This window comes from Fonsecaea nubica (genome assembly GCF_001646965.1).
Source record: "Fonsecaea nubica strain CBS 269.64 chromosome Unknown Scaff24, whole genome shotgun sequence".
Lineage (NCBI taxonomy): Eukaryota > Fungi > Ascomycota > Eurotiomycetes > Chaetothyriales > Herpotrichiellaceae > Fonsecaea > Fonsecaea nubica.
The window spans coordinates 251,917-274,934 of record NW_019173697.1 but is presented as its reverse complement, the minus strand read 5'-3'; the positions used below and the strand labels follow the sequence as shown (position 1 = coordinate 274,934).

Genomic DNA, 23,018 nt, shown 5'->3' with positions numbered 1-23,018 from the left:
GCCGCTGCAGCATCGGCTGAAATGGAGACATTGGGGAGGGAGAAGGTCGAGACACACAAGCAAGCACCCGGAGGAAATTGGGAGCTTGTGTCCATTGGTATGAGCTGGTCTTGTTGTAGGTTGGACAGGCACGGTTTCCATTCATTATTAAATATGATCGGTCAATTGTTTCTATGCCTGTTGACTTTGAAGATTCCAGACCCAGTAGTTGATACAGCACGACACAGCACCGGTTCCCCGCTCTATTCGCCTCTTCTTGACAGCCATGCTCCATGATCTGGCAGTTAGTCGGCTTTCCAGTGTGTGAACCCTCGACCAAAGTCCAAGGGTTGGTAAAGCACATCTAGAAGAGTCCAGAATTGTTCCGGCGTCCCTATGTCTACCAATGCCCTCACGACTTAGGAGTTCTACGGAGTCTATTGACGGACGGGGGTGGTCAAGCTTCGTAGGGATTTCCAACCAAGATAATAGATACCTAGCTTGCTCACTCACTGACAGAACTTCCTCTCACCGATACACAGGACAAAGGGAAACCTCTGGATCTCGCCCTGGCCCTCGGCCCTGCGGGCGTCGCCAAACTCGCCCTCAAACTTCTCGACGTACTTGTCCATAGTCCAGGCGGTTTCCACGCGGACATTGACGAACCCGACCTCGCTCAACAGGGCCTGCATGGTCTCGCGGTGGATGCCGTGTCGTTCGACGCCGCCCATCCGCGCGCGCGGGTGGAACCGCTTCGACTCGGGTCCCGTGTCCTCGAAATCTGTCAGGGCGACGCTGCCCCCGTCCTTGAGGCAGCCGAGCATGGTCGTCAGCACGGCCTTCAGGTCCGGGATGTGGTGCAGGACCAGGTGCGACGTGATCAGGTCGAACTTGAGTCTCTTGCCGTTTGGGTCGTGTTCGTCCGCGGGTGGGAGGTGTTTGTCCTCCGGGTCCTCCAGCAGGACCGCGACGGGGACGACGTTCCGCAGCGGTGGCGCGGAGGATGTGTCGCCTTGTAGTTTCTTCTTGAGAACGTCAATCATGCCCTCGGCGGCGTCGACCGCGACCAGCCGCTTCGCGTACGGCGCCAGCAGGAACGAGAGCAGGCCCGTGCCGCACCCGATCTCTAGGACATCCAGGCCGTCGGGTCCAGGGGGGTTCTTCAGCGCCGGGAACCGGGGGATGATGGCCTCGGCCGCGTGTTTGCTGGCCGTGTGGACAAACGGGTTGCGGTCCCAAGAGGCGGCTTCGGCGTTGAAGCGTTCGTTGCCTGACCCGGCGTGCAGGGAGGACACGGCGCTGGCCATTGAGCCCACGAGTTTGGTCGATATATCCCTCAAAAACCTGAAGCCTGGCGAGGGAGCGAGCGAGCGAGCGAGCGGGGATGAAATGGAAAATCTTTCACGAGTCGGTCGTGCTGTTGCTCTGTTGTCGATCCCCCTTCGCCTGTTTGACAGCAATGAAATGGGTCAAGCTTTTGACATTTCTGGCAACTCTTTTCTCCCTGTAGGCAGGCAGGTACAGTAGTACTTTGAAATAGCATCAAGCTTATCCCTTACCCCAACAAAGGAAGCGAGCGCATTGAGCCCTGCCTGGGGAAGTCAATGACAACCTGCTGCGTGGTGGTTGGTCAGATCCACGCACTTCTGCGGAGAACAAGGACAGGCGTCGCTTCCGAAGTCGGGGACTCTGAGTGGTGGTGCGTCAGAACCTCGTCTGTCTGTCTGTCTGTCTATCTGTCTGTTCTCCAGGGATCGATCGACCTCGGTTCCCCCGCGCCCGGCAAGTCGTACAACCACAGCGGGTGGTGTGAGGGGCGTCGACGAGGCTGTCATTTTATAACAAGCATACTTTGGAGGATGTTGAGTGTTTCCAGCAAGAGCAGGAGTATCGTGGTCAAGGTGTCAGATCATGATTTTGGACGGGTTTATCGAGAGGTATCCTTGACGACTCATCTCCTTCATTGCCGAGATACTTTTACAGAGTCTTGAAATCAAGTAAGTGACTTACATGGTTAGTTGTGTAGCTCTGTCGTTACCTCGGGTCCCTCTGATTGTTCTTGCGATAGACCCTGGCACCCTGGCACCCTGGCACTTGGTCCTGACGTCCGTCCATACTTGTACAAGGATCTTACTCTATTAGTTACTGAATAGACAGACACTTACATACTTCTCCGCTTTCTCAACGAGTCGGGCAAACGTACCGAGTATATCAACTATATCCAAAGCAAGGAACCAGGACACTTGAAACTTGAAACTTTTGCTCTGTCTTCTCGGTCTTCCATCTAACATTTTTGACCTTTTGAGAAAAATCCTAGGATTGTTCTCAGGGTCCAGCCAGATGTGATCTTGCTCCCGGACCTCCCTTCCTCTCCACCATCGGGTATCTACATACTCTGAGTATACACGTATACATATACATATACCACAACCCTGCATTACTTACTTACCATATACTCTAACCCACCCAACTCCTTCCTGCCCGAACTTATTACCTCCAATTCCTCCAATCCACTCCCTCGCGACAATGGACTCATCCTCACCCACCGGCGCCAAAGTCATCGCCCGCGCCCTCCACGACCTGGGCGTCACGGTGCTGCACACGCTGGTCGGCATCCCCGTGGCCGACATCGCCGAGGAGGCCATCGACCTGGGCATCCGCGTCGTCGGGTACCGCAACGAGCAGGCCTGCAGCTACGCCGCCTCCGCGTACGGATACCTCACGGGCAAGCCGGGCGTGTGTCTGTTGACGGGGGGGCCGGGGGTGTTGCATGGTATGGCTGGGGTGAGTTGTCTCTCTTTGTTCTGTTTTATCTCATTTTATTTGAGCATAGACATAGAGGGAGGGGAAGGAGAGGGGGAGTAGAGCAAGAAGACCAGAGCAGGAATCTATATTTCTCTCCCTCCTTGCCTCTCTCTGACACTGGTCTCCCTCTCTCTCACATCTACCCATCTGATTGATCCTTGGTCGTGCGTCTTTTCTGTGCCTGTCCCTTCTTCTAGTCGAATGACGTTTCTCTCCTCGTGCTAACCACTGCATTCTTTGGACCCCATAACAGATCGGCAACGCCTCCGCCAATGCATTCCCCCTGCTCGTCCTCGGCGGCTCCTCCGAGTCCAGCCTGGCCACCAAGGGCGGTTTCCAAGAAATGGACGCCGTGGCCCTCCTGACGCCGCACACCAAGCGAGCCATCCGCCCCACGGCGCGAGATCCGGCTACCATCGTCGCCGCGATCCGCAACGCCTACCGCACCGCCTGGTACGGTCGGCCGGGCCCGTCGTTTGTCGACCTCCCCACGGAGCTGATCATGGAACCTACGACCACCCCGGCAAAGGCCTCAGACGTACACCCACCAATCACGGTCCTGTCTCCCCCCAAACCGGCCGCGGATCCGGCCCTCGTCGTCGCGGCAGCGAACCTCCTCAAATCGGCGGCCGCGCCGCTCGTGATCGTGGGAAAAGGCGCAGCATACGCCCGGGCCGAGAACTCGATTCGCAGCCTCGTCTCGACCCACCACTTGCCCTTCCTCCCGACGCCCATGGGCAAAGGTATCGTCCCGGACTCGCACCCCCTGAATACGTCGTCCGCCCGCTCGGCCGCGCTCAAGCACGCCGACGTCATCCTCCTCCTGGGCGCCCGGCTGAACTGGATCCTCCATTTCGGAGAGGCCCCCAAGTACCGCCCAGACGTCAAGATCATCCAGGTCGACATCTCGCCCGAGGAGCTGGGCCGGGCCAACAGCCTCGGCGAGCCGTCGCTCAGCATTTTCGGAGACATTGGATTCGTCGTGGAGCAACTCCGGCACGAACTGGGAAGGGAGTGGAAGGCGTTTCCGACTGATACCTTCCGCTCCTCTTCGTCGTCGTCGTCGTCGTCATCGCCGCAGCCATCATACTTCTCTCTCCTCTCGGCCGCGGCCGCGAAGAACGAACAAAAGTGGGATCGTCTGTCGACAACACCTACCAAGCCCGACGCTCTACTGACGTACGAGCGTGCCTACCACATCATCAAGGCTCAGCTCCACGCCCTGTCCCCACCCCAGGACGGCGGCATCGTGTACGTCTCTGAGGGCGCCAATACCATGGACATCTCGCGCAGTGCGTTCCCGCTCGAACATCCCCGCCAGCGCCTCGACGCCGGCACCTACGCGACCATGGGCGTCGGGCTGGGGTACGCGATCGCCGCGTGGGCCGCACACAACATCCCGCGCCGGGGAACCAAGAAGATTGTCGCGCTCGAGGGAGACTCGGCGTTTGGGTTCTCCGGCATGGAGATCGAGACCATGGCCCGGCACAAGATGGACGTCCTGATCATCCTCATGAACAACAGCGGCATATACAAGGGCGACGCGCCCGACGAGGCCAGCTGGAAGGAAATGCAGGTGCAGACCGCGCAGGACGATACGAGGGTCGCCACCGACGCGCCGCCTCGCACGAAGGGTCTGCGGAGCACCTCCCTCCTGTACCAGACGCGGTACGAGTGTCTCGCCGACATGGTCGGTGGACGAGGCTGGCTTGTGCGCACCGAAGACCAGTTGGCCGAGGCGACCAGGCTGGCTTTCCTGGAGCGTGAGAAAGTCTGTATCTTGAACGTCATCATTGATCCCGGCCTAAAGAGCGCCGCGAGCTTTGGGTGGCTGGAGACCAAAGAGAAGCATGGCGGTGGAAGTGAAAGCAAATTGTAAACATCCAGCGAGTTTCCTTTCTATCGGGGCCATAGTTTTCCTGTGTTGGGGACCCCCAAAAAATCCTTTCCAATGCTTCTGGGCCAAATTCGAAAAATATGACGATATTTACTTTCTTTGAAAGTATCATCCGGTTATCGCGAGGTGAAAGAGGTATGCCGACACATCTGTGCGATGTAGACGTTCCTCGGCGCAAAGGAGCGCTGGGGCTTGACGAGAAGCTTGAACATATGAGCGTCAGATGTCTTGTATATAAAGGATTTGAGAATGGTTCATGATTTCGTAATTTCTGATCTTTGCTAGAAAAGTGTGTAAAAAAGTATGACTTTTGCTGGGACAAGATACCACATAAGCAGGTAAATGCAGGTGACGCCGCCTGGTCAGCAAGATCTTGTGACGATACCCTCAATCTTCCCTGTAGCAGATAATCCAATTGAGATAACCGATAGGCCAGGTATGACAAGCTTGACCACTCTTGAACTTCCAGTTTGCCAGCTTTTGACTCCCTACATGCCGGTGGAGGAGAGCCTCGACTTCCTCGGGCGTTCTTGTCCTCAGGCACGAAATGTAGCCATCCCAGACCCAAATAAAAGGAACAATGGGAACGAGGTAGGTGAAGAACAAATGCCCCGGCGAGCGAAGGAAATAGATTGGCGCGATCAGCATAGCCAGCGGCCAAAGGAGGCTGACAAGGATGAAGGAGCTGAGATGGCGAGATTGGAGCTCGAAGATGCTGGACAACAACCATTCAGCACGATCCGGAGCAGACATAGAGAGATACTCACCAGAACCCATCCGACGTCTCTACGGTGTTCTTGAGAATTTTGGCGGCAAGGTCGTCGTCAAAGTGGTGGAATGCCAGGCTGAACAGGCGCATGACCTTCTTTCCTTGTGTGTCGGGAACGTCCTTGAGCAGATCTTCCTGGGTTGGAGCATTCGTGGCATCGACACTCTGGGCAATGTAACTGATGTTCTTGCTCTTCTTCGCAGCCGCCTCCCAAGCACTAACGTGGGGGCTGATGTCGGTGAGGACAAATTTGACTTCTTCCTTTTTTGTGGCACGAAGCTCGCTGTTCAAATGGTTCTCGATGTATGGTGTCGGACCACCCGCACCGGACGCGAAGTCGACGTAGACATACTGTGCAAGTCGAGGACCAAGGACGCTGGAGAGCACGCGAGAGACGAGTTCGGCCGGGGAGGTGGACTGGATGATGGGCAGTCTATTGATCCAACCAAGGGTCAAATAGTCTTGCACCTTTTCTCTGAGGGTTTGTGGGAACCTGCAGTGTCTTTTAGCACCTGTCTCCATCAATGAGAACAGCAAAATCGGCATTACCATGGCTGGTCGTTGACTTCGAAGAAATGCCTCCTCCGAAGCCAGACAGTCTGGCTAGCGGAAGTCATTGAGATGCGGCACACCTCTCAAGAGTCTATTCTGACAGTCCATACCACTGCCAGACTGGTGAATATAAGTCCAATGTGCCCGTACATTTCAGGTGCGCTTCGACCTTGTGGGGGGCGGGAGGCGTTGAGTCGTAATAATCATAATAATATTTCGCAGTTGCAGTTAGTGAGTTTCAGCCTCGAACGACGTCATGTACATACGCGTGTGCCTCGTACTCTGTGTATCCACGTATCTTGTGTCGGACGGGAACTGGGCGAAACAGCGATCAGCTTCAATAACCTTTCAACGCCAGTGGCGGTGGATCATGGCTAAACTTGGTACGGAACGCATCTGGCCATCGTAAACTTATCTGCTTTCTATCATGCTGCTGTCAAATACTCCCCGCCTGCCTCCCGAGTGCTTCATTCGGTCCTGGTCATCACCTTCATCCACCATCTCTAGCCTCTCCTAGTTCATCAGAATGTGGCCATCGCCACCGTCGCATCTCGGATTTCTCGTCCACGTGGTCATCGAAATCCCTGCATGCCTCTCGTTCTACCTCTTCCCATCTCGCCAACTGGGAGTGCACACGCCTCATGCACATGCTGTTATACGGCAATACGCCGCCCTTATATTGGCCTCTGTTCTGGTGGCGATGGTATTCGTCAACAAGCCACTAGACGATACCTCTGGCAAAGTCGCCGGAGCGCTGGCAATCTACCATGTTGCCCCTTCGATCCGGTCTGTAAACAGGTTGGTCACACAGGCACAGTTGCAAAAGCCAATCATCATCTCCGAGGCGTTTCTCTACCTGGTTGTACATGTCATCTGCTTTGTTGCTCTACTCCGTGACGCCTGGTGCGCCCTATACAAGGAAAATCAAACTTAGAGCATCTAACCGCACCCACGCCTTCAATCCCGCACCCTCAGTCCACGTCCTCGGCAACCAAAGTCTCCGTTGGGCTGTCGGACCCTGGGTCTGATCCTTGATTGCTTCTTTTGAGCATCATCATCTCGACAGCAATTCCCGGGCCAAAGGCACAAGCCACGATGTGGTCTGTCGTTTCACCCTCCAGCAGCCGATTCATGACGCTGAAGATGGTGGCGCTAGAACTATTGCCGTGAGTAATGTAAACCTCATAGCTTGCACGAAGAAGCTCGGGTTTCAGATTCATTGTTCGTTCCACCCCGGTGATGATTGTGGAGCCACCAGGATGAAGCGCCCAGTCATAGTCAGAAGCCTTGAATTTCCCCAGATCGACGAGCTCTGGTATTGACCCTACCAAGTCCTCAAACATGCCAGGAACCGCAGCTGAGGCTAATTTGGGAACTCGCTGTGTCAAGACCACCTTCCACCCTAGTACCAGAGTCAGCAGCTGCATTCTTGGAGATAAGAGTCTTCTTTTGCTTACCAACAGGGTCAACGTCGAAGCCCAAATCCTTTTCGGTGTCTTCAATAATCTTGTGGTCCCAGCCTAAGAGCTCCAGGATTGGTTCCTCGTCATAGCGATCACTGAAACCATTACCGAGGACCACAGCTGAGGCACAGTCACTGAACAAGGTGACGCCTATCCTGACCTCCTGGTTCTTGTGGATCGAGTCCAGCTCAGATCTAACCAGGGTGCTTGAGATCTCGCAAGCGAATACCAGAATGCGTGCAGGCTTTCGTCGGAAACTGGAACCAAGCGCGATGTTGGCGGCCGTTCGTAACGCTCCGAGACCGCCAGAGCAACCCACTCCGTGCAAAAGGACCTTTTCTATGCTTGGATTGAGCCCGAGTCCCTTAATGACATAATGGTCATAGCCTGGATTCGCCGAGTTGGTGCAGGTGGTCGCAACTACGTGGGTGATCTCAGAAAGATCCCCTCCCCATTGCTTGAGGGCCTTGCGACAAGCTTCTATTGACAGCTTCACACCATAGTCGAGGAAGAGATCGCACAACTCTGCTATTGTTGGGGGTTCAGGCGCATTCGCTATGGGATGATCAATATTGCCAATCGCAGAACGAGAGTCAATCCCAGTATACTCATTGATCTTCAGCACCTTTTCGAGTCTAAATGAATTGCGTCAATGAAGGTCAACCCTCGAGAATCGAGGGACGGAGGCTTACGCTGGGGTACTGGGATAAAAGCGTCGTGCAAGAGTGGCTAGATGTTCTGGCTTGATTTCATAAGGAGGGTATTCAACCCCAATGCCATGGATATAGAGATTGGGCCTTTGGTATGGCGGGGTGACCTTGGTGTGGATTGCTGAGGGCGACATGGCGGCGGTGGTGGTGGTGGTTTCGTCGCAAAGAATACGAGCCCCAACAATTTTTGGCGAGTGATGACGTTGGGATATTATTGCATGGATGAAACACAGCTGAGACAAGAGACTCTAGAGAGAGAGTTGACCGAGAGATGCGAAATGAGCGACAGTGGGAAAAGAGAGAGCACGAGTCTCTGCCGTCGATTAAGTGACTTTGGTAAATACTGGTGGGGGAGAGGGTGTGTGTAGACTTGACCTACAAGTATGTGAGCGGTAAATGCTCACAGAAGTGCCATGTAAGAAGTTGGACAAGTGCCCCCAGAATGCCTCGTACTAGTATCTCAGGGTCGGTGCTCGTGTGCGTCGGGAGTCGTCCATGGAAGGAACCCGCGAATCACGGGCCGAGGAGATGGTAACCGCATGATGCGACTGGGGCGATCTAATCAGGATCTGAGGTGCCAAATGTGCCAATGTGCGTGTTGCAGAAAATAGTCATGGGCGAGGGTGCGAGGGTTACGAGGGTCAGAGTCAGGAACATTGCACTTCCGAGTGGCTCCCGCTTGAGCAGCCTGCGTCCTTCATCCACATCAGCTATCATCACCACCACCACCACCATCATCATCACTACTACCACTAATACTACTGCCACCATCGCCATCGAAGCCCCCTCCATCTCAGCCATATCTTCCGCGTCATGGCCCACATCGACAGCCTCACTAGGCTCGCCACCTCAGCACTGGCCATAAGAATGACCTAAAGACTTAAGTGGTAGGTAAAACGGTCGTTACTTTACGGCCGTTCATCTGCCATTCCCGGATGGGATTTGCTGCCGACAAATCAGCGATGATCTGGCTCACCACCGCCATCGCACTCTTGCTGGGCTTCACCTTGTACTATGCTTGGGCGCGAAAGACCAGAATACATCGCCATGGTCAAGTCTTGAGGCAAGTTTTCCTCTCAGTAGCATCAATGATGTCTGCTAACCAATATCACAAAGACATGCGCCAGACTCCTTGCCGCTCCTCGGCAACGCCATCCAGTTCCTCAAACCACGCCATGTTCTTTTCGACTGGTTCGTGAAATGCCAGCAGAAGTTTGGTCAGGAGACATTCGAGATTTCCGTTCCTTCGCTACCTCCTGGCGTCGTGATCAACAGCCCTGAAGTTCTGGAGTATGTACTCAAAAATGAGGCAGCCATCACCAAGGGCGAGTTCTTTCGAGACCGATCTTGGGATCTCTTTGGTAAGTCACTGCGCACTGAATATGGACCGAGCCATGGCTGACTTGAAACGGGTAAGGCTACGGCATCATCAATGCATCGGGCGAGCTGTGGCGCGCTCAACGGAAAGCCGGGTTGAAGTTTTTCAGTGGTACAAATCTGGACATTATGATCGAAGAGGTCCTTCCAGAGATTTATCACGAGTTCACAAGGGCCAGCCTTTCTCAAGCTGCCGAGGATCGATCTGTGGTCGACCTGCAGAAGATTTTCCATGATCTCACAACCACGGTGGTGGGACACATGGCGTACGATGTAAGAACTGTCAGCCTGCCGTGGGTGACTGTGAATGAGACCTGGTAGCTGATTCTAACAAACGATACCCGAAACTCAGATGGAAATAGATGCCACCTCTCCATTCAGCAAAGCCTTCGACCACGCCTCCTCCCAAATTGGCCTCCGCTTTCAAAACCCTCTCTACAGTATCACCGAGTTCTTCACGGGTTCTTCCTTCCGCGCATCTCTTCGCGAAGTAAAACGCTTTGGACGTCAAATTGTGTCCGAAGCGCGGAAACGGCGTGCTCGAGAAGCGTTTGAGAGTCTCATCACCAACACCGACGAGGAGGAGACTGAGCTCATGCAACAGCGTCAACAACCCGAAAACAACGAAGGATCCGGGTTAGGATTTGGAACGTTGATTGATTCACTGATAGAAGCATTAAGCAATCCGAAAATTGTCGCCGATGCCGCCCTAAATTTCCTGTCTGCCGGTCGAGATACCACGGCTCAGAGCCTGACATGGACGTTCTATGCACTACTGAGGCACCCTGAGGCGCTAAAGCGGGTGAGAGAAGAAATTGACCTTAAATTCGACGTCAAGACCTCGGATAAGACGCCTTTCAACAGTTCTGCTACGACGAATTCTGATAGTGAAGAAGATGTTAACATCGATGTGTCTGACCTCCAACCTACCAATCTCCCCTACACTATGGCGGTCTTCTACGAATCCCTCCGCCTGCACCCTCCCGTCCCCTTTGAGATAAAGCAAACCACCCAACCCGTCACACTCCCCGATGGTACCTCCTTACCCGCAGGGGCCGTCGTGGTATGGTGCATCTGGGCGCTCAACCGCTCTTTTTCAACATTCGGCGAGGATGCCCAGTTATTCCGCCCAGAGCGCTGGTTAGAGGTGTCGAGTCCTGCTTCACACGCGAATTCCGAAACCGATACCGACACCCATGTCAATACCGCAGCCCACAAGCCGAGCCTCAGGTTCACCGGCTCCAAATACTCGGTCGGCGAGTTCCCCGTCTTCAATGGCGGCCCACGCAGCTGCCTGGGCAAGAAGATGGCCGAGCTGATGGGTGCGTGGACGCTGATGCGGATGCTGCGCGAGTGGGATTTTGAGGAGGTCAACGACGGCTTGAACATGGACTCGTCGTCGGGCGAGCGACGCAGCGCCAACTCCCTGACCCTCCCCATGGAAGGCGGTCTGCCTGTGCGGGTCACCAGGCGGCTGAGGAGGGTGTGAAATTGATTAGACACACTCAAAACTCCATCCTGCAATCAATGCATTCATATACCACACGTCTTTCCAACGTGTAATCTACTACAATCACACTAGCGCTGCATTTCATACCACGTTGCACGAACATTGCATTACGACCAATAACGAACTAGACTGGGATGGTGTCTATGGTGTATCTGGGCCTCAAAAAGCATTCAAAAGGCGAAGTGCAATACTTGAAAAGGCAAAGATAAAAGAGCCCATCTAGAATGGTGGGAAGAAGGGACATGAGTAAAATCCGTTTCGGGGCATTTGTGCGTAATCTACATCTACATAGAACCATCCAAACTGCAACTGGCTCCTCCAAGGCAGAGCAGAGCTGGACATGTATCCCTCCAGAGAGGTCGGTGTCCGCAGTGCCTGTCTCGGAGCTAGTGTCGTCAAGGTGCCGGGAGAGAAGTCGGCGATCGCCTGCCCCAAGAGACAATGAGGCTGGTCGGACCAAGTAAGTTCTCGACTTGCTCTACCGTAGCAGGCAGGAATCATATCTCGTCTGCATCCTCCCCGGCAACACTTTCATATCGCATGCCCCCACCCCTTCTGGTCCTCAACTTCAGGGGCACCTCGTACATGTGTGCATAGTCCACCACCTCTCCGCCTAGATAGCCCACTCCGTTCTTCCTCCTGCCGAACACGGGGGCCGGATCACACCAGAAGTCTTGACAGTTGCCCACGATGCCGCGGCTGAAGGGGTTGGAGTTCCGAGATTGCAAATGACCGTGAGATGCGTCGCTCGCAGTCACCATGAATGCATCGAGGCCGAGGATCTTTGTCCACCGTGTGAAACAACCGTCGGGTCGGCGAGGAGCCGGCTGAAGGCGGGACGATGCGGCAGCCGTGTCGTTCAGAGAAGTTGCGGCTGCAGATGCGCCTTGGGTGATGGGGTGATTGTGAGTCGGGAGTATGGGTCGATGGTGGTCGTGTACTTTGTCGTGACGCTTCATATTTTCATACGTGGTTTGATTCTTCGAGATCTGGATCGTTTGAACCACGATCAGCATGACTACCCAAACAAGCTGGAGACAAGTCCAGAATGTGAGTGCCACGGTCCAGGGGTCCCGCAGGACGAAGGTACATAACGAAGGAGAGAGAACATGGCATTTAGCGAGGTCGTCGTCGGTAGGTGGTGGGAGGAGGGTAAGGTAAGAGAGGACGAGGCGGATGTAGAGGATGATCCCAATAGCCATGCAGAGGATGTAAATGTAAAAATGACGGATGTTGTTGTTCCCCACGCAATTGTCAATCCACGGACAGTGATGGTCTTGTTTTGCAACGCATCGGTTACACCGGCGACAGTGTTTTGAGCGCAGGGGTTTTCGGATCATACACTGTACGCAGAAGTTATCTTCGTCAAATTTCCACAGGGAAAATAGCTCATCAATCGCCGCACGTTGTTGGTTTCGTGAAGATAGCTTTGGTATCCACCCAGGATCTTCAATCATTGAGAGGAAGTAGAAGTACGCTGTGGCGGCGTATAAGATGATGAAGCAGATGGATGTGAGCGGATTCGTTGAGAACGTGACCGGGAGTACCGACATAACGTAACTGACTCCCACCCAAAAGAGCGTTCCCGCGAATATGCCAGCCAGATAGGGTGTTTTGTGGATGGCTCGAAATTCTAGAGGTCCGATCATTGCAATTCGTTGCGCAGCATACTGCATTCCCAGGCAAACAACCAAAAATAACGGAACTCCAATGTAGACGCTGAGGTGACTGATAATGTACAGGCCGACCATGATGATCAAAAAAGGGTACAAGAAGAAAAATTTCGACATTTTCGAGCGATCTCTGATCACGGTGTGGAGTTTCAGTGGGAGCGTCTTGACGTTGCCAGAAAGGTCATATCCATGGTCAGATAATGAGCGTTGGTATACTCGTTTCGTGTTCATTTCCTCGGCACAGATAAGTGGCGTCTTGCCTTCGTTGGTCTTTGCGAATCTGTCCGCACCGTACTCGATGAGTTTGTCTAAGCAGGCTTTGGAGCCTTTCACCAAAGCCCAATGTAAGGGTGTATATCCATTGTCGTCTGTAGCATTGACGTTGGCTCCCCATTTGAGGAGAAGATCCACGCAGGCTGGCCAGCCTTTATATCCTGCCCACATCAGAGAAGTATGGCCTTGAGGATCGGGAATATCGACGGGGATATTTTGTTGCAGAAGAAGAATCAATAGCAGCGCGTTTCCATCAATTGTTGCCAGGTGGAGAATGTTGTAACCCTGACCGTCGGTCAGAAGAGGATCAGCACCGTTCTGCAACAGAAGGTTGACGATATAAAAGTGACACCTCTGCGAGGCCCACATAATGGCGGTGGCATTGGATTCTCCTCCTTTTGCGTTCACATCGGCACCCTGCTCGATGAGGTATTTGCATACAGCATATTGATTGTTAATAGCAGCCCAATGCAGCGGAGTGATTCCCTCATCATCCTTATAGTTGGCGTCGTGTTTGCCAGATTCCACCATTTTCTGGATGTGTTCGAGGGCACCTATTCGGGCGCATTGCATGATATCCTCTTCCAAAGGTATACTGGGCACCGCCTGGCCATTTTGGACAGGACCCAGTTCGACATCCTCCGAGGTCACTTTGGGAGAGGCCGCGTTGGCTTTGGAGGTGGGAGGATGGGAAAGTTTCTGGGAGATCGGAGAAGACATGGCGGTTTTTGGTCGAGACTATTGTCGCAGAGAGACACATAGTGGATTTTCCATCATGTTCGAGTCCAAAAGGTAGTTTCCACGTGAATGCACAGCTGAAGGAAACGCGGCCTGAACCTCCTGGTCTCCTGAATCGTCAGTTCGTCCGCAGCTGGCCCTAAGCCTGAGGAGGCGGCGTCTTGTGGCGTTGGAGTCGTCGTACTCGTATGAAACGGGCCAGTCACGTGAAGATAATCGCCAAGATGGCCTCCTCGGCAAAGGTGCCTCACCAAGTCGGGTCCGTCCTCCTGCGACACCCGGGATTATTTCGATTGAAGCTCCCCTTACAAACTACTAGCTGGTGTCCTCGACTTCACATCAAAATTCTCCTCTCCACTCCCTCCGACCTATCTCAATACACCTTTTCCTCCTAGGAAGTTCCTCATATCAGCTTCACGGGTCGGCAAGATGATGTCGAGGAGCGTCTTGCGCCAGTCTGGCCGCATTGCTGGTGCCCTATCTGCATCGGGCAGAATAGCTGCAGTAAGCTTGAAACCCCCTTCAACCAGCAGTAAAAGCTTCAGCATCACCAAAATCAGCGCCAATGAGACCTCCGAGGCAGACTTTGAGCTCAAAATATACAACTGAAGCTCTATCAACGCCTCGTGGTTGGATTCCGAGCTAATGAAAATCTTCGCAGTCCCGTGTCGTCACCCCTGCACCTCTCAATGCTGCCTCAAAACAAGTCCGATCATACGCTGCTGATGCCAAAGCATCTCCCACCGAAGTTTCCTCCATCCTCGAGCAAAGAATCCGTGGTGTGCAAGAGGAAGCTGGCCTCGCCGAGACCGGTCGCGTCCTGTCCGTCGGTGACGGTATTGCCCGTGTCCATGGCATGAGCAATGTCCAGGCCGAGGAGTTGGTCGAGTTTGCCTCTGGTGTCAAGGGAATGTGCATGAACTTGGAAGCCGGTCAAGTCGGTGTCGTGCTTTTCGGTTCGGATCGTCTTGTCAAAGAAGGAGAAACCGTCAAGCGAACTGGCCAGATTGTGAGGAGAGGTGAAATAGCTGGGTGAAACTTGATCAGCTAACAGCTTCCAGGTCGATGTCCCTGTCGGTCCGGCTTTGCTTGGCCGTGTTGTCGACGCTCTCGGCCAGCCCATCGATGGCAAAGGCCCCATCCAAGCTGCTGAGAGACGTCGTGCTCAATTGAAGGCTCCTGGTATTCTTCCTCGACGATCCGTCAACCAGCCCGTCCAAACCGGTCTCAAGTCTATCGACGCAATGGTGCCTATTGGACGTGGTCAGCGTGAATTGATTATTGGCGATCGTCAAACCGGAAAAACTGCCGTTGCTCTCGACGCCATGTTGAACCAGAAGAGATGGAACAACGGCAATGACGAGACCAAGAAACTTTACTGCGTTTACGTCGCTGTTGGTCAGAAACGATCTACCGTTGCCCAGCTTGTCAAAACCCTCGAAGAAAACGACGCCATGAAGTACTCTATCGTTGTCGCTGCCACCGCCTCCGAGGCAGCCCCTCTGCAATACATTGCTCCTTTCACTGGCGTAAGTTCTTCTGTTGACCTTTATGGACCTCTACTAACTCCATCACCTTAGACTGCAATCGGAGAGTACTTCCGCGACAACGGAATGCATGCTCTCTTGATCCTGGACGATCTATCGAAGCAGGTAAGATCCCTTTTCTTTCACTTTTGGTGTTGGAGCCACTTTGTCAGCGACATGGATATGATAAGCTGACCAGCAAACAGGCCGTTGCATATCGACAAATGTCTCTGCTGCTCCGGCGTCCTCCTGGGCGTGAGGCTTATCCTGGTGATGTGTTCTACCTCCACTCCCGACTTCTGGAACGAGCTGCCAAGATGAACGACAAGCACGGTGGTGGCTCTCTGACTGCTCTGCCCGTGATTGAGACCCAGGGTGGTGATGTGTCTGCCTACATTCCTACCAACGTTATTTCGATCACGGATGGGCAGATTTTCTTGGAGGCCGAGCTGTTCTACAAGGGTGTCCGACCTGCGATCAACGTCGGTCTCTCTGTGTCACGTGTGGGCTCTGCTGCGCAGCTGAAGGCCATGAAACAAGTTGCCGGTTCCTTGAAACTCTTCTTGGCCCAATACCGAGAAGTGGCTGCATTCGCACAATTCGGTTCCGATCTCGACGCCGCAACCAAGCAAACTCTCAGCCGTGGTGAACGCCTGACGGAGCTCTTGAAGCAGAAGCAATATAGCCCCATGGCTGTCAACGAAATGGTTCCCCTCATCTATGCTGGTGTCAACGGTCACCTGGACCCCGTCCCCGTCGGCAAGATCTTGCAATGGGAAGCAGACTTCCTCGCACACTTGAAGAGCGACCACCCCGAAATTCTTGCCAAGATTGACAAGGAGGGTCAATTGAGCAAGGACCTCGAGCAACAATTGAAGGAGGTGATTGTGAACTTTACCAAGAATTTCTCATAGGTAAATTCTCTCTACAGTTCGGTATACAGCCTCATAGCTGACATTTGCAAGAGGTGTGGTGAAGAAGTTTGAAATGCTTGTACAATGTTCTAGCTTGGTCAAAACTGGACGACACCAGTCGAGTTGAGACACTAAAAAGGTTGATTGCAAGTCTTTGCAGTTGCCAGTCAAAGAGGGAAAGTGTCTCATTGTAATTAGATACATAACAGTCCTCAATCAATTCCATTTGTGCTTTAGGTTGTCGCGGACATTGACAGTCTCAGATTCGTATTGCGTGACACAATCTTCCAGCCTCTACCACAGTTGTGTGAGCACGGGTAGAGGTGTTTTGAGGACTAGCCGTACGAGATCTTTCTATGCCCTCATCTTGTGCAGGAATGAAGTACGCCGCCACTGGCATAGCACGGCTGTTGGCATTTGCTATGGTGATGCTGTGGTGCTGCGGTGCTGCGGCGCTGTCATAACCCAGGACTGTTGGTTGGGTTACTCCTTAGTCATCGAGGAACCTGTTCGCAGATTACATACCTCCGTACAAGGAGAAAGAACATTCAACGTGGCATTCCTTTCCGGTCGTGTGCTATCCCGCCAGCCTCGGGGGGCCGCTCGAGCGGAAAAGGAAACGTGCTTGTTTTGTTATCCGGCAAAAGTGATGATAAGAATGTGAGTACCGAGTACGAGGTACTGTGGAGCAACTACAGTAGGTACTGGAAGTACTCGGTAGGCTTCTGGAGAGGGCGTCGTCGATCAAAAAGGTCCTGTCTACGATGTTCCAGGGTGGGTAGATAGGTAGGTAGGTAGGTAGGTAGGTCCATACCTCCGGACGATGTACCTACCTCGTCCTCCACGCCACGTAGAACATTTTCTCTTGCGCATCAGGGACAGGTCTATCTAAATACTTCATGCATGTACTTGTACTCGATTCGGGTAAACGAATCAAACATCCATGAGACTCCGTGCAGGTACAAGTCCCAGGACCTCGTATACTGGACCTCGTACATGCTCACTACTCGTAGGTATGACCGAGAGACCGTGCACAACTGTGCGGCGGGTCCACCACGTCCCATCACACATCACATCACATTGACATCCTTCATATCCAAACTTTCCTATTCGGGTAATTTTGCATCTTCTCCAAACCCACCCAAATCTGGACTCCGGAGGATCCCTGGTTACTTAGCACCCACTGCACCCTAGCTGATTTATTAGCATTTTCTTTTGCCTTTTGCCCCGTGGCATGACATTGACACTGACACTGACACGAGAGCCAACGACCGGGAAGCTTTGGTCAGGAAACGCGCCTTGCTTCCTCTGACATGGCCTCTGCTACTGGGCACATAATGAGAACAGGGATCGACGGGGGGTCTGGGAATAAAAATAACCCAGCTAACCCCCAATAAAGACAGACGGATATCTGTGAGACTCCCCCGGCTCGACTCGACTCGATTCAACGCAATTCCTGCCCAGCCAGGCCCAGATCAGCCCAGGTCACTCATGGCTTTTCCAAGGAGAAGCTAATGTCCAAGACGATGGTGATGATGCAAGGATAACCAAGTTCCAAAGCGGGAAACGCACTGCTTGAACAGATCAATCAAGGCCCTTTAAATAGGCCGTATTGTTCCCTGGCTGGCGCTGGTGCTGCTACGGCGGCGGTGTAGATATCAAGGGTACAGGCGGCATTGGTCGTTTGCTGATATTCTTCTCATACCAGTCACTGTATGCCTCGTCCATCATCACCTGAAAGTCTGGACTGCTGAGGTATTCGAACGTCTTGGACGTGACCCCCGCACTCTGTGCCTGTTGTGGCTCCGGTGGGGAGCCGAGCGTGGGATCCATATCCTTCTTCGGACTTCCATGGCTAGCAGCCTTTCCCTGCGACGATGCCGATGGTTCTGAAGTGCCAGCTGTACCTTCAGCGATATGGGAAGACATGTTCTTGGTGGTAGGAGGGGAGGAGGACTCTCCATTCTTGCTGGCGGCTGGTTCTATGCTCTCCAGTTCAGCCTCGTCCTCGCCTCTTTCCCCCTCACAACCAAATAACCACGACGACAATACGTGGATCAATTTCTGCTTCGACTCGTCAGTGATCCGACTGAAAATCTTCAGAGCATCAATGACTGCTTCGGTCAAGAACACCTCCTTCTTGGTCCCACTGTCACTCCTCTTGGAGACTTCGTCCGCATCGACCCATGACTTTGCGAGCAGCCACACGGTGATCTCGAGCCTCACCCGGGCGTTCTCTGCGTGGGTGGAAAGTCTCTGCAGAAATAATACAGCACCATCAGGTCGCTCAAGCAAATCCCACAATATGAGATTTAGCAGATACAGATTGAGGAACAAAGAAAGATCCTGCTGGACAGACAGGGTTGTCCTTTGCAAATTTGCCAGTGCGCCCTCCACAGCGTGATGTATTGTCGACTTTCCCATCGCAGCCGACCAGAGGCTGCTCGATACCGAGGTTCGGGACCGATTGGTTGTGGTTGCTCCCACTCTTTCACCTCTGGAGACACCGTTGTCACCGCGGTATTGGATAGCGTCAGACTGTGACCTCCGGCCGTCGTTTTGCATCGAGTCTAATGTCCCGAGGAACCTGTCGCTGGCACCTTGCACATCCAAGAAGCTGGTAGCTTCAAGCTCGGCCATCGCAAAATACGCCAAGGAAAACATTGGGTGGAACATGAAGCACACGGCTGAGAACAGGGAGTCCACTCCACGTTGTGAGATCATCTGTGCCAGACCTTTAAGATGGGCTCTATTGATCTCAGGACTCAATGAGCGGGCGTCGGCTGACATTGCTAGACAAACACAGAGCAAGGCTTCGTCCGAGGCCTGCGTCTCGGGGTCTCCCAACAAGCTCGCGATATATTTGTACGCCATGGCTTTCCGCCGATGCATCCTTTGTGGCAACGGCTGTCGTCGAGACAGGGCCAAGAACATGTCGCAGATTATCAGAGTCCATGGCAGGCCGCCGGCGGGATACATCTGGATACCTCGCCACGCAATATCCCGACAAGGACAGAAAGCACCAGTAGTATTGCTACTCCACGACGCAACGCCCTGGAATTGTAGCCACTTGATGACGAAGTTCTGTTCCTCAACAGTGAGTGAGTGAGGGTGCGGGCGAAGATCCTCCAGAATGGCATCCGCCGCCGTTGATGTCCATGATTGACGACTCTCAGCCTTCACCATTGGAGGGATGACCTTGGTCGACTCGGCTCTGAGGCTTGCAGTGTTCATCATCTGACGACTCTTGCGACGTCTGTGTGCCGTGGATTCCTCCTCTTTGACATCCTTCTCGCTAGAAGATGTCAAGCTCGAACGCTTCTCTTTCCTCGACTTCCCCTGTTTGGCGACGACCGATGTGGCAGGCGTACCGCGACGGGGATGTGGAGCTCTCGCTTTCTGCTTTCGGAGGATCCAATCAGCCTGACCTTTGGGAGTAAATGTTCGAAGTTGAGATGCAAACGTTGGAGGGGGAACGTCAGTGTGGTCGGACGGGGCCTTGACGCTTGGACCGGGCTCATCTTGTCGGTCTAGCTTTACACGAAACCGATTTCGAGACATTGATATCGACGAGGTCTGCAAAATTTGGACCACCAAGCCGTTGGCGAGGGGAAAGGGGACTCAAGTGGTGAAAAGGAATCTGGACCTCGTTGTTCTGGCCACCTTCTCCGAGGAAGCGAAGGGTGGTGAGGGGCCAGACTATCGGTCGCAGACGACGAGCGGAGTCAGTGGTGTACTGGACTCGCTCATGAGTCCTGATTGCATTCGTGGTACTCGGTGCGACATACCGGATTGGCACATCTGCCACGAGCTTGTGGATGCTATGCTGGTTTATCTAGAGTGGACGACCACAGATATGAGGTACGAGGGACGAGGTACTCCGTAGACAGCCAGTTGGACTGCTACAAGTTCTGGTCCCAGGGAGTGGCCGGGGTATTGGATATGCTGTCCGGGGTCGAGCTGTTGGACTGAGATACGAGTAGAGCTAGGACGCCTGCTGATCGAGCTTGGGGTTGGATCGACCAAGTCTTCGGGCGGATGAGGCCTCAGGCTCGTCAATACAATCTAACATGTTGGCAACCTGATCGTGACGAAAGTGCAGATTCGGCACGGGCCTTGCCCTGTTTGGCGTGGCTAACATGTGTGTGTGTGGGCGAGAGCAGGTGGCACAGTCAGTGCTGAAAGTGAAGATGTCAATGGCTGCTGAGAGAAGCCAGTCCGATGGAGGGTGCAGACCTGAGGCCATTGATGGTTAGCGGGTTGAAGGCCTAATAATGGCATTGTTGATGGTGATGGGCGAGGGACGCCAATGACGGGGAGAGGCGGACGTTTGACTAGGCTTTGAAATTCCGGCTTTAGCATCCGATGGAGGTGGGAGATGGAACAAAGCATACGAATTGGAACCTCAAGGATGCTGAATTATCTTTTCGATACGTCGGTCGGTGGTCACGCAACCAAGGGAGCGGAGGGACGGTGTTTGGTCACCTACCATATCGCCTACATAATCCTGCGCCGGACAGGTAGGTGCCTCGAGCATGCCCCCAAACAAGTACCTACCTTCACCTACACGTATACTTAGATAGGCGGCCTGGAGCATTGCAGAGAGGGTAACACCTTCCTCGAGCTCCCTACAATAGGTACTGAACCGAGTGCTTGTAACACCCAGCCTTACCCAGAGGTGCCAATTAACCGCCGCCGCCGCCGAGAAAAAGCACTGCCTATAAAAGCAATGCACCCGCCTAACTTTGGGGATCGAGTACCTCGTTACGAGGTACTGGTAGTCGATCGCACTGCCACCGCCACCAGATCTGGGCATGGCAGCCCCCCCCCCTTCCCAGAATTGTGTCATGAAAGCCTGACATCCTCGGTTCTATACACCAGTCTTGACCGGTTGTGATGCTTCAAGCACGAAGCACACAATAACACCCATGTTGCAGGAATAGCAGACGGCCTAGATGATATGTACGACTCGCACGCACAAAGTCGTGAAGATATATTGCCCAACACCCCACTTCTCGTGGTATCCCTCCCACTACTAAAACGCAGAAGAGGGGCAGGCAGACTTTACCGGTAATGCGTTCGACAAGGTGGAGGAATGGAAAGGAGGAGAAAGGGATTTCCATAACTATGATTTGCCGAGCTTGAATAAGTTCCTCAATGCAGAGATAGCATTAATAATGTGAGAGCAAAATCACGACATCCCCAGCAACGCTCACCACGCACTCCCATGACTCTATGATTCTATACTTTTGCTCTACAAATACTGCTGCTCCTTTCAAGAGGCTCTCCCTTGGTCGAACCCACTACTGCTTTCGCCACTATAGCCACTATTATCACCATCACCACCATCGCTGCTACCGCCCACGATTGCTGGTTCCCTCGGCACCAAATTCTCTTAGTGTAGCCTCGCGACGCTTTACACCCGCTGTATCAGCTTATAAATCCACCCATAAGGCTACCGGTGCGACCACATCTCCCATCATGAAATCAGCCCACGTCTACAAAAAGGGGGAAGATCAGCTCGATGTCCAGATCAAGGATATTCCTGTCCCCAAGCCCGAGCCCAATCAGGTCCTCATCAAAGTGGTTGTCTCGGGTACAAACCCCAAAGATTGGAAATACCCCATCGTCTTCAAAGGGGCTCAAGGACTTAACACGGGCGACGACATTGCTGGCTATGTCGAGGCAGTTGGTTCCAATGTCAGCGAATTCAAGGTTGGCGACCGCGTGGGTGCCTTCCATGAGATGCGCACGCCTCATGGATCCTTCGCCGAATACGCCATCGCCTGGGAAAAAACCACTTTCCATCTTCCTCAACAAACCTCGTTCGAAGAGGCAGCAACCATCCCCCTGGCTGCCATGACTGCCGCCGTCGGTCTTTATTGCCGTTTGGGCTTACCAGAGCCGTGGGTCACCGTGTCTCAGGCCCGCAAAGATGCTCTCGCCGGGGGCGTGGTCGTCTATGGCGCTGCTTCCGCCGTGGGAGCTTTCGCGGTCAAGCTTCTGGTCCGCTCCAAGATACACCCAATTATCTGCGTTGCCGGCCGGGGCATCCCATTTGTCGAAGGCCTGATTGACAAGTCCAAGGGCGATACCGTCATCGACTATCGCAAGGGTGACGAGCATGTTGTTGACGGCCTCCGCGCTGCGGTCCCTGCCGGGCAAAAACTCTTGTACGCTTTTGATGCTGTTAGTGAAAAGGGTAGTTACCAGAACATTATCAAGGTTCTCGACCCTTATGGACATATTAGCTTGGTTCTTCCGGGAAAGAAGTACGAAGAGATCCCCAAGACGGTCAACCAGACCCTTACCACTGTGGGCTCTGTCCACGGTGTGCCGGATGACCTGAGCGACTTTGGGTATGCCTGGTTCAGACTATTCAGCCTCGGTCTAAAGGAAGGCTGGTTCAGTGGGCATCCGTATGAAGTGGTTCCTGGGGGATTAAATGGCGTCCAGACAGGCCTGGAGAATCTTCTTCAGGGCAAGGCAAGCGCTGTCAAGTATGTTTATCGCATTGCCGACACAGAGGGTGTGGAGAAGAGCAAGATTTAAAAAAATTTAAGTGGAGGTTACGTGATGCTGGGACATCAACGCATCTTGCCAACACACAATCCTGGGTGACTGATCACATCGAATGGGTAAACAGCCTTGCAAAGTACCCAATGAAAGAGAGTGTAACTTATACCAGTCGCGTCATTGAATCTCTGTGCATAAACCACGTCTGACCGGTTCTCGAGTAATCCTTGCGGTTGAAACATGCTCAACTGTTGAACCACGTTGACAATACCTCGCAAGCGTGCAGGTGACCTGTTTGTTAGCCCATGCTTCCTCG

At 53.4% G+C, this 23,018-nt stretch overlaps 10 protein-coding genes across 10 annotated transcripts; 5 read left to right on the top strand and 5 right to left on the bottom strand.

Annotated features, from left to right (window-relative positions):
* Positions 1–488: 488 nt before the first annotated feature.
* Positions 489–1,286, bottom strand: AYO20_04598 (hypothetical protein; the record flags this gene model as incomplete). The annotated part of the gene is made up of 1 exon (XM_022642894.1): positions 489–1,286. The coding sequence occupies one exon, from the start codon at positions 1,284–1,286 to the stop codon at positions 489–491; it is 798 nt and encodes a 265-aa protein (XP_022501196.1).
* Positions 1,287–2,505: 1,219 nt separating this feature from the next.
* Positions 2,506–4,663, top strand: AYO20_04597 (hypothetical protein; the record flags this gene model as incomplete). The annotated part of the gene is made up of 2 exons (XM_022642893.1): positions 2,506–2,763; positions 3,038–4,663. 2 exons carry the CDS (start codon positions 2,506–2,508, stop codon positions 4,661–4,663), a joined length of 1,884 nt encoding a protein of 627 aa, XP_022501195.1.
* A 405-nt stretch (positions 4,664–5,068) lies between these two features.
* On the bottom strand, positions 5,069–6,067 carry AYO20_04596 (hypothetical protein; the record flags this gene model as incomplete). The annotated part of the gene is made up of 3 exons (XM_022642892.1): positions 5,069–5,396; positions 5,449–5,943; positions 6,000–6,067. The coding sequence occupies 3 exons, from the start codon at positions 6,065–6,067 to the stop codon at positions 5,069–5,071; spliced, it is 891 nt and encodes a 296-aa protein (XP_022501194.1).
* Positions 6,068–6,528: 461 nt separating this feature from the next.
* Positions 6,529–6,936, top strand: AYO20_04595 (hypothetical protein; the record flags this gene model as incomplete). Its single annotated transcript, XM_022642891.1, has 1 exon — positions 6,529–6,936. One exon carries the CDS (start codon positions 6,529–6,531, stop codon positions 6,934–6,936), a length of 408 nt encoding a protein of 135 aa, XP_022501193.1.
* Positions 6,937–6,973: 37 nt separating this feature from the next.
* On the bottom strand, positions 6,974–8,309 carry AYO20_04594 (hypothetical protein; the record flags this gene model as incomplete). The annotated part of the gene is made up of 3 exons (XM_022642890.1): positions 6,974–7,404; positions 7,460–8,100; positions 8,158–8,309. The coding sequence occupies 3 exons, from the start codon at positions 8,307–8,309 to the stop codon at positions 6,974–6,976; spliced, it is 1,224 nt and encodes a 407-aa protein (XP_022501192.1).
* An 828-nt stretch (positions 8,310–9,137) lies between these two features.
* AYO20_04593 (hypothetical protein) lies at positions 9,138–11,041 on the top strand (the record flags this gene model as incomplete). The annotated part of the gene is made up of 4 exons (XM_022642889.1): positions 9,138–9,184; positions 9,292–9,536; positions 9,593–9,825; positions 9,905–11,041. The coding sequence occupies 4 exons, from the start codon at positions 9,138–9,140 to the stop codon at positions 11,039–11,041; spliced, it is 1,662 nt and encodes a 553-aa protein (XP_022501191.1).
* Positions 11,042–11,559: 518 nt separating this feature from the next.
* Positions 11,560–13,728, bottom strand: AYO20_04592 (hypothetical protein; the record flags this gene model as incomplete). Its single annotated transcript, XM_022642888.1, has 1 exon — positions 11,560–13,728. The coding sequence occupies one exon, from the start codon at positions 13,726–13,728 to the stop codon at positions 11,560–11,562; it is 2,169 nt and encodes a 722-aa protein (XP_022501190.1).
* A 242-nt stretch (positions 13,729–13,970) lies between these two features.
* AYO20_04591 (ATP synthase subunit alpha, mitochondrial) lies at positions 13,971–16,186 on the top strand (the record flags this gene model as incomplete). Its single annotated transcript, XM_022642887.1, has 6 exons — positions 13,971–14,005; positions 14,142–14,250; positions 14,408–14,755; positions 14,808–15,275; positions 15,327–15,398; positions 15,479–16,186. The coding sequence occupies 6 exons, from the start codon at positions 13,971–13,973 to the stop codon at positions 16,184–16,186; spliced, it is 1,740 nt and encodes a 579-aa protein (XP_022501189.1).
* Positions 16,187–17,824: 1,638 nt separating this feature from the next.
* Positions 17,825–19,747, bottom strand: AYO20_04590 (hypothetical protein; the record flags this gene model as incomplete). Its single annotated transcript, XM_022642886.1, has 1 exon — positions 17,825–19,747. The coding sequence occupies one exon, from the start codon at positions 19,745–19,747 to the stop codon at positions 17,825–17,827; it is 1,923 nt and encodes a 640-aa protein (XP_022501188.1).
* Positions 19,748–21,667: 1,920 nt separating this feature from the next.
* AYO20_04589 (hypothetical protein) lies at positions 21,668–22,738 on the top strand (the record flags this gene model as incomplete). Its single annotated transcript, XM_022642885.1, has 1 exon — positions 21,668–22,738. The coding sequence occupies one exon, from the start codon at positions 21,668–21,670 to the stop codon at positions 22,736–22,738; it is 1,071 nt and encodes a 356-aa protein (XP_022501187.1).
* Between the last annotated feature and the right edge of the window lie 280 nt (positions 22,739–23,018).